The sequence below is a fragment of the Phaethon aethereus genome (genome assembly GCF_964289735.1).
Source record: "Phaethon aethereus genome assembly, contig: HAP1_BTS, whole genome shotgun sequence".
Classification (NCBI taxonomy): domain Eukaryota; kingdom Metazoa; phylum Chordata; class Aves; order Phaethontiformes; family Phaethontidae; genus Phaethon; species Phaethon aethereus.
Genome location: NW_028114049.1, coordinates 884234 through 894411, shown reverse-complemented (window position 1 = coordinate 894411; position 10178 = coordinate 884234). Strand labels below are relative to the sequence as shown.

The following is a 10178-nucleotide window of genomic DNA, read 5'->3' as shown; positions in this document are numbered from 1 at the left end:
GCATGGCCTTTCCGCAGGGTTGAATTTAACATGGTGACTTTATGGCAGTTTGGCCAGTGGTTACTACAGACACAGGAAAGTGTGGCCAGGAGAGCTTAATCCAAATTGGGAAAGGATGTACAACACAGTGGAAATCATGAGTATTCTTTTCTTTTGAGGGTGCAACTGTCACTTCCAAACATTCATTCCCCATCTCCAGCACAGGGAAACCAGAGCTCCCCCAGCACAAAACCCTTGGCTCGTTTCTGCCCCCCAGGTGCAGCTCAGTGCCCGGGCCAGGCTGCATTCACTCCACACAGATAATTCTGCCTGAAGAACAGGTTTTGAATACGTTTACGAACCTTCTTACCTGCCCCTTGTTTCAACACTCACACAACTCCGGTAGTTTCCAAATGCCAGGGGAGGTGGGGGATATTGATCTCTGTTGAGGTGGAAGCAGGCAGCACCTGAGGCCCCCAGCCTCCCACTCCAGTGCTCAGCTTCTGAACTGCTGGGGTCTGACGTTTCAAACACCCATTGTGACGCCCATGTCGCACAGCCTGGAGCACACCTGGTGCCCGTTGCAGCGCCGGCCCCCGACTTCTAGGCAGGCTGCCCACCGCCCGTTCCCCGGAGGAAAGTGCCTTCCTCGCCTGTACCTCGCGACCAGCTGCCCGCTCCCCCGGACGTCCGCCCCGAAAGCGCCCTCCTCCTCCTCAGGGCAGCGCCGCTCCGGACGCTCCAGCCCGCGGGCAGCGCCACACGCAAGCGCCGCGCGCCGGCGGCCGTTGCTTGCAACAACGCCCCCCTTCGCCTCGCGCCGGCCGTTACCGCGCGAAGCTTCCCGAAGCCGCGCGTGCACCCGCCGCCGGGGAGAGGGGAGGGGGCGCCGGCAGCTCCGGGCAAAGGCGAGAGCAGCCCCGGGCAGAGGCGAGAGCAGCCCGGCAGAGCTTCCCGCCCGGCAGCGCCCGCCTGCCGCTCTGGCAGGGGCAAGGAGAGGGGAAGAGAAAGCGGCGCGCAAGGCAGAGCCCGCCCCAGGGACCAGCCCTGGGGGAAACGCGACCTGGCAGGGAAGGGGTCCGGCAGGGAAAGCCCCGACGGCCCCTCCCCTCAGCCGCGGCCCTGGCCAAACCCCAGCTGAGGCCGAGCCTGGGGCAAGGCCCAGCCCCACGCTACAGACCTGCTCCGGTCCCTCCTGGGGAGGGCCCGCTGGGGCGGCTCTGCCCTGACACTGCCTGGCTCCAGCCAGGCCCTGGGCACAACCTGCAGGCCAGCTCTCCCGGGATGGGGCAGGACAGGCGAAGCCCAGCCAGGCCGGGCTGGGCACTGCCTCGCTGCTGCAAGGGCAGCTTCCTCCGAGGGGAAGGATAGCGAGGAATTGAAAATGCATTCATTTCATTGCAAGATTAAATCACATTAACTCATGAGTTAACTTTCAATACCAAAAAAAATACTCAAATAAATTATCCAAGAGTTCCTGTGTATTCAGGCCATCACAACAAAAAAAAACCCCAACCAAGTGGCAACTGTGAGAAAGGAGCTAAATGTCCCCGTTTCACATGTCGGTGCAAACAGACCTGTCAGAGAGACGGGAGGTTGGCAGGTACCGGTACCTGGAGGGTACGTCTCCAAGAAAAGCTAGAAGGGAGAACAGGTCACACTTGGCTTTCAGGCAGGTAAAGGAATCAAGCAAGGCAGCACCAGCAGGGTCAGAGCGTGAACATGAGGTATGGCTACGCTAGTTGGTGAAATCCGGACTAGCTGTCAGCTAAGCGAGGCATTCGTGTCTACCAGGTTTGGTTTCTGTTCAACTTTTCACCTTCGAGAAAACACCATTTCTTTGCAAACCTGAGTTTCTTACATGAAGCTGCTCCTGGCCATTTATAGCAGAGAAGCCGACCTGCTGACCAGTCTGCGCCAGTCTCCTAATCTTAAGTTTCAAGCTTGTCAGAAGATGCTGCAAAGGACAAGCTGCATTACTACAGTCCATTCCAGAAGAAAAATGAAGCAGACAGATTCATTTCTGGGCTGCCAAATACCAGAGTACAGCAAATTCTGCAAATGGGTACTCACAGGGAAAGCAATGAGCAAGCCAGTGCACTTTAGGCTAGACTCAACAAGACTTTCACAATCTACAATCTCCACGATGGGGATTTAACCTCCTTGCGAAACTTCTCCTTCCCTTTCAATTCCAGTTACAGCGATTACGACCTGCCACTGGACAGTGAGGACGACATGACCAAAACCCGCACCTTCTTTGCAGCCAAGATTGTGATTGGGGTTGCTCTGGTTGGCATCATGCTGGTCTGTGGCATTGGCAACTTCGTCTTCATTGCTGCTCTTGCTCGTTACAAGAAGCTGCGAAACCGCACCAACATGCTGATTGCCAACCTGGCTATCTCAGACTTCATTGTGGCCATCGTGTGCTGCCCCTTCGAGATGGACTACTATGTGGTGCGGCAGCTGTCCTGGGAGCATGGCCACGTCCTCTGTGCCTCAGTCAACTACCTACGGACTGTCTCCCTCTATGTTTCTACCAATGCTCTCCTGGCTATAGCTGTTGACAGGTAAGCGGGGTGCTATCACTGTGCAAGGAGATGGACATTGCTTCTGGGGCTGGCTGTCCAGATTTCTAGGTTTTTAACATGCTCAGCTGTTCTGTAGAATCTGATGTCAAGGTAGATACTACACAGACCTGGGTATCTTGTTTCCTAAGTATCTAACCGCGTGAGGTCATGACATTACCCCGGAGAAAACTCAGTGGAAATGTCTTGACTGAACTTTTCAGGTGAAAAGAATTGATTTCTTAACATGATTTCTTTTTCTCATAAAAATACGCCTTATTCAAGTGTAGGGGAGGATTTATGAAATAAGGGAAAGAGGAGAAAGAGAAAGACAAATCAGAAAGATCCACAGATGAGAGTGTTCATCAGCACTATATAATCCTGATCCAAACCATGCATCTCTAAGGAACCTTCACTACTGGCCTACACAGCTTTCCCGAGTCTAACCTTTGCTATAAACAGTGAACTAAATACTCTTCAGCAAGAGGAACAGTTGACTGGTGACAGAGAATTTGACAGGTGAGTTTCCAACAGGGTTATTGCCTTACAGGATATTTCTTTCTCCCTCTAAGGTATTTTTCCCAGCTTTTGTTCTGGTGTAAAAGATAAGACTTCTACCTGGCCTGCAAAATAGAGTTCTTCTTATTCTCTGTTGTGCTCTACTGAGAGAATCCAACAATCATTAAATTAACCATTTGATAGTACTGAGGTCTTAGCTGGATGCTCCAACCCAGAAGTGCATGCTCGGTGAGTGTGGCCAGCACTCTCCTCTCCTATTCTCCTCTCTCTTTACACACCTCTCTGAGGATGGCACAGTAACAAGCCAGGGAACACCGACAGGTCATTTATGGCACTGTGCAGAAAATGATAAAATGCTATACCAATCCAGTTTAGCAGAGATTTTCCTACAGCCTTTATAATGAGGTAAGCAGAACATACTGATATCCACCTGCTACAGTACCTGCTTTATGCTGCAGTCCTGAGATATTCCTATGCCTACCTCTCACTCCAGGAATTCTAACAAAATAATTTAATTGTATTCTTTCTTATGACTCCTGTTCTCTTAGCCTTGTGCACCGCAGAATCTTGACGGGCCCAGACGCTGAGGATCAGCTTCAAGCTGACATAAGTCTGACACGACTGACTCACAGACAGCGAGAGACCCGGAGCGTAAACTCTCTACAGAAAGGCCACCAAAACAAGTCATCCTTCATGTACAAACACAATATACAACTCTGTATACCCTCTGCATATACACACTGTATGATTCCCACCCCTCCCTTCCCTTTTTCAAATTTCTCTCATTTGCCATTTTACACTCTAGTCTAATGTTGCATAGTTTTTGGCACCTGGTCCAAACGACAGCGCAGGAGCAGTTAACCCTGCTGATGGTTGTATAGATGTATCTTGTGCATGGCTGATTCAGCTGTTCCTGACGTCAACAGAAGTATGTGGAAAGACTCTGAGGAAGTTTAGAGACGTTTTGCCTGGTGTGGGGTAAAGGACAATCAGCTCCTATGAAACAAATCCTTAATAAGTGTCTAACAAAATAACCTTTCAACAGCAGCTGAGGACTCAGGGTTAAGCTTCTAAATACTATCATGTATGCATTACCATTTTCTGTTACTTATCTTTTTCAACTTCTAAAAAATTTCTTGGAAAGCTCTGCTAGTGCATCCCAGGTTGATGAAGTAACATGGGTCATTGAGACCTTATGCCTGCGAAGAAATCAGATTTCTAGCATATCTCCCCAGGCATCTTTAAAAACAACCCTGGAAATGATTAATCATTGAAGTTTGTTGTAAGAACACACTGTTTTTGGTTTCACTGCCTTTTTTTTTTTGTGAGCTTTTGACTTGGTAAACAGAGAGAAAGCTCATTGATTTAACAATCAACCATTCCATGTTGGTTATGCCATGTGGGTCACTCACTTCGGGCTCTAAAAAAAATGGGCTCCTAACAAAAGTCTTTCCATGTTTAAATCATTTAAAAGGACTCACCTGTGTAGAGAGGGGAAGCCTGTCCCACAGGATTTCCCTCCAGCAGGGCTCTCTTCCATCTTCCTTGATTTCTATTCACATGAAACGTAGCAATTTCACATATTTAAGGCCACATCTACACTAGAAAATAATGCAATGTGAAAGGAGAGGATCTGAAGAGCAAGAGTTTTTGCTAAGTGTCCAAGGTTCATGCTGTAAATATTTGGGGGGGGGGGGGTAGCTTTAGCTGGGTCCCCTGGACTGAACACCCACGGGCACTTGGTGCATTTTACATACGCTTCTGGAGCACATCTTCCAGGGCAGTTTAATCTGAACTCAGTGCTCCAGGATGGCTCTGCAGTAACAGCCAAAGTGTGGTAAGCAATGACAATCAGGAAAATCCACCGCAAAAGCTCCCTCCTGACTCTCTTGTAGAGATTTACCCCAGCCAGACAAAAGTTCTGCTGAGTGGATATGCATACTTACGAATGCATACACATATGTTATCCCACAACCTTGTTTCCACAGGACCTGATCTAAAAATATTCATTTATCAGCTCCACAATGAGGCTGAGTAATTCTGCTGTCCCTTGACATCTAGCCTGCACTATTAAGAGCGATGAACAATTTATTTGCTTCCAGGATCTGGCAGATGAAAAGCACCACTGACTTCCCATTTTATTTTAGAATGAATGCCTCTTGTGGATGCTATCTATATATAAAATATATACAGATAAAAAAGCCTCTGAATTAATGAGAAATTCCACTGTTTGAAACAATTCTTTGTGTTAAATACAATTGTACTGGGACCTCTGGAGTGCCTCTGATAAAAATCTCCTTTTAACAGAAATATCCTAATCTTTCTGGGACAGTGTACTCAAGTATAAGCTCTTCTTACATCTACAGCTTCTTAAAAAATCTCACACCCCCCAAACTCCAAACAGAAAATCCGAGAGTGAATGCCGTTTAGTCCTAGCCCCTTTTCCACTGAACCAAGGGCAACTGATGGATCTTGCAAGTAATGTACTTCCATTTCTTCACACTTCTTTGTGAAACACTGCAGTGCACCTTGCAGCTTTACACTCATAAGGAGTGCAAATACCTAACTCAAGTTTTATGGTTTGGCATATTACTTAACATAGCGTATTTAAGACTAATTAGCAATTGCCACCTCCAGCAGATGAAACAAAAATTTGCATGGGCAGAAAATGGATACACAGTCCTTTGCTGATGGCTTGAAAACATGCTCACCTGTAACCATTCATCAGCTTCAGCTCTTTGCATACCAAGAAAATAATAGAAACACTGTTAGGTATGTTTGACCTCCTAGTAAAAAAAGCATATTTAAATACAACTCTGCCTAGGGAAAACATTTTCCTGCTTCTCCATGTTTGCCTTTTTACCTGCACCTGAGTAGATGTGTATTACTGCGTATTTCAAACTCTCGCTTGAGTATGTGCCATCCAGCAAAGAATTTCCAGATGCTGTATCGTGGCATGTCCTAGATATGACATCATCTGCATATTGTGCTAGGTCCCGCAAAGATATTTGTCAGTGATAGGAATATTCTCTCTTCCTCCTCTTCCCCATCTTTTGGTAACTCCCAGACACATGATCCATGTTAAAAAGGAAAAGTCTGTGATACAAAATTGCAACTTTTTCAGTTTGGTCTTGTTAACAGGTGAGGGTTTAAGACTGAGGTCTTAAAACCATCCTCAGACACTCTAATGTACGCTCAGATTTTCAGATTGCCAAGTACCCACTGTCCTAACAAATCCTTCAGTCAATCCAGAGTTTCTGCCTCGATTCAGGAACTTGGCTCTAGGCTGCTACTTCGGAAAATGTTCTTAACTCTCCGCACAGACAAATTTGTCAGGCTTTCTCCTTAAGAATGACAGCAATTTCCTTCTGCCTAATTCTGTCCACTGTATTTTGAAGTGTGTTCTGACTAACAGTGCTTTTCAGACTTCACTTTGAATGTATTTGTGTGTTTCAGGTATCTTGCCATTGTTCACCCACTGAAACCACGCATGAATTATCAAACAGCAACCTTCCTAATTGCCTTGGTCTGGATCGTCTCCATACTTGTAGCTATCCCATCTGCATACTTTGCTACTGAAACAGTGTTATTTATAGTGAAAAACCAGGAGAAAATTTTCTGTGGTCAAATTTGGCCAGTTGATCAGCAGATGTACTACAAATCATACTTCCTCTTCATCTTTGGCATTGAATTTGTTGCACCTGTGATTACGATGACCTTGTGTTATGCCAGGATTTCTCGTGAGCTTTGGTTTAAAACCGTACCAGGATTTCAAACAGAACAGATCAGAAAGAGGCTTCGATGCAGAAGAAAAACTGTTATGGTACTGATGTGCATCCTGACTGCCTATGTTCTCTGCTGGGCACCTTTCTATGGCTTCACAATTGTCCGTGACTTTTTCCCCACCATCTTTGTGAAAGAGAAGCATTATCTTACTGCTTTTTACATAGTTGAATGCATTGCAATGAGTAACAGCATGATAAACACCATGTGTTTTGTAACTGTAAAAAATAACACCATGAAGTACTTCAAGAAGATCATGTTGCTCAGATGGAGATCAACATACAATGGAAGCAAATCTAGCACCGATTTAGACCTCAGAACAAGTGCAATGCCAGTCACAGAGGAGGTAGACTGTATAAAACTGAAATAATCGTTCTACAATTCTCATCTCACATATTTTTGAGAGGGGGTGAAGAGGAAATAATGCCTCCTCAGAAGCTTCTCCCTTGTCTGGAGAAATACCCACCATTGGTGAGAGCCCTTGAAAAGCAGCCTACTATGCATTGGAGCACATGTCTTATGAGGAGCGGCTGAGGGAACTGGGGTTGTTTAGTCTGGAGAAGAGGAGGCTGAGGGGAGACCTTATCGCTCTCTACAACTACCTGAAAGGGGGTTGTGGCGATGAGGGTGTTGGTCTCTTCTCCCAAGTAACTAGTGATAGGACAAGAGGAAATGGCCTCAAGTTGCGCCAGGGGAGGTTTAGATTGGATATTAGGAAAAATTTCTTCACTGAGAGGGTGGTCAGGCATTGGAACAGGCTGCCCAGGGAGGTGGTGGAGTCGCCATCCCTGGAAGTGTTCAAAAAACGTGTGGATGTGGCGCTTCAGGACATGGTTTAGGGGACATGGTGGTTTTGGATTAATGGTTGGACTTGATGATCTTAAAGGTCCTTTCCAACCTAGTGATTCTGTGATTCTGTGATTCTGTGATTTCCACTAGAACTCTTTTCACTGGACTGCCGTATAATGCCATAACTCAGACTGATGTTGTCCTTCAGTTCACTCATCTGTAAATTTGGGATGTAGACACTAATTTTAATGTTGTTTAAAATTTAAGGTGAACAAAAAAGTCTATGAATGCATTAAAGCATATTACAACAATGGAAGAGTTGACTGCTGATCCTAGCAATGACGCCTCTTGTTTCTTCTTAGAGAAATCTCTTAACCTCTTTGAGCTTATCATTCATACCTTTAAGCTATTTGGTGTCCTTTTCCTTCTGCTCACAAGAGGAAGGATGGCAAAAAAGCCCATTTTGTTTCACGTCACTCTTTATCCTCTCAGTTTACCCCACATGACGAAGCTCCTTGAAGTCTATAGACCACCAGCTTTCTATTGTCCAATGTGCAGCATGCTCTTAATGAAAGGCACGTTCTCTACAAAGCTAAATACTGCTTCACATTCTAGTGAAAAACTCAAGTCTCTTCATGTGACACCTTGTTAAGAATACTGTATCAACATTCCACTCTGTAGTTTTATGTAGAGTGTTACGCTGTTTATTATCTATTTGGAAATGGCACAGCTACATATTGAAGGGACCTGTTCCCTTCTCTCACCTCCAGCCACCCTATGGCCAGTGTTTTCTGCTTTGAGTCATTGAGCTCTTCACAGAATCAATCACAAAATTGTAGAAGTGGGGAACAACATCTCCAGATTGCCTACTCCACCCCTCTGCTCAAGCAGGGTCAGCTACAACAGGTTGCCTAGGATTGTGTCCAGTTGGGCTTTTACTCCAGGGATGGAGACTCCACAGCCCTCGCAGTAAAGTGTTTTCTTATGTTCAGATGTAATTTCATGTGTTTCAACTTGTTTTTCAGTGGGACCCATGTAAAAGTTTAGCATGTTAGTGGGAAAAAATCCACCCTGCTGAACAAGGCCTAGACATCTTACCAAGTCTCTGCACACCTTCAAAATAAAGTACAAGTAGGGCCAAAGTAGCATAGAGCTCTTGAGACAATCTGTCTTTCTGCAAGCAATGGAGTCAGACTCTAGGCTTCAGCAAGGCAGTCACTGGTCGAATTGAGCAGCTCATTGTCTGGTCGAATGTGAGGCAACAACTTGAGATGAATTCTGCGTTGCCTCCCCACATTCTGCTTTTACTATTCTGATTTTGTGCAACTCCAGGACAGGTGTTTCTTAACTGATAATCATGATAAAGCAGGTGACAGTAGCAGTAATACCTGCTCATGTAAACTACACATAAGATATCATGGACTTTTGTGTACTGAAATCAAGTCTTTTCTATCGTGATGACAAATGCTTCCTGTTTTCAAGTATGTGGTACCGCCTACTTTTGGAGTAAATGGTTTTGTAAATAATTTGTTTATTTGTGAATTTAAAGTGAGCAGCAAATCCAGCTAATAAAACAGTAAATATGGAGTCAGTATCAGTCAGCATTGTGAATTATTTTTTATATTTTTCCCTTACCCATAATTTTCCTACCCAAGTGACTAATGTGAATTATCCCATTTCTGCTAAAGAAAAACTTATCAGGCTAACCAATTAAATTTAATGGCAAAAGGATATTCAAATCCATTAAAGTGCTCAAATCCTCTTGTCATTAGTTGCTCTTAAAAAATACACGTTGGAGAGAATCTCATAATTTGCTCTGTTAGGCAAAACAACTACTGCAATCATTCTTCAAAATTATGTTTTTGAATAGGGATAAGTACTAAATCCATTTGTTTCCCAGCCTGCCAAAGAAATTTAAAGGACCAGAGAGTTGCAGTATTTCATCATCAAGAGGCTTAATCTTGTAATTTCTCCTCAAGTTTCATGGTTTCTTCTGAAACTATGCACCCATATTATCTCCTGAAACCTATACTATTTATTGGGGATTAGCTAACAATACTACCTGTTTATTAGAGTATCCCAATACTCTTTCCACCTATTTTTCCTAGATTTTTCTTGGTGCAACAAACAAACACCAATTTTCCACACCTGGAAATCCCGCTCAGGCTGTTATTAAAAGAAAAAAAGCTCAAACCCCATCAATCAATATAGTACCAAGCAAAAATTGGGGGAAAGAATTGCTTTAAAATTCAGGAAATCACTTTGAGATCTCCAAGAGAGCTCTTCTGGTCTGGCCTGCCCAGTGTTCTCAGCCATCACCGCGTCCCTGTCCCTGCAAAGGGTAGTAAAGTGGCAGCTGTCACAGCGGATTTAGGTTTTGGGGTCTGCAACATCGCTGTATTTTGATATTTTGAGGCCTTCCCAGCAGCAAAACAGTGTTTCAGCCTGAATGACTGGATAGGGCAGATGAAAAAGCTGTGCTTTGGCCACAACTCCCGTTTCTTGTGAAAAGCATCCCCAGAAAGAGGGGGGACTCCCACTGAA

The 10178-nt window shown here is 45.0% G+C and overlaps 1 protein-coding gene across 1 annotated transcript; it reads left to right on the top strand.

Moving 5' to 3' along the window:
- Nucleotides 1-1701: 1701 nt before the first annotated feature.
- Nucleotides 1702-8758, top strand: LOC309416345 (prokineticin receptor 2-like; the record flags this gene model as incomplete). Its single annotated transcript, XM_082015907.1, is given in 6 exon segments — nucleotides 1702-1706; nucleotides 2091-2546; nucleotides 6519-7211; nucleotides 8660-8678; nucleotides 8682-8715; nucleotides 8718-8758. Coding segments are annotated over 6 exon segments (1248 nt in total).
- Between the last annotated feature and the right edge of the window lie 1420 nt (nucleotides 8759-10178).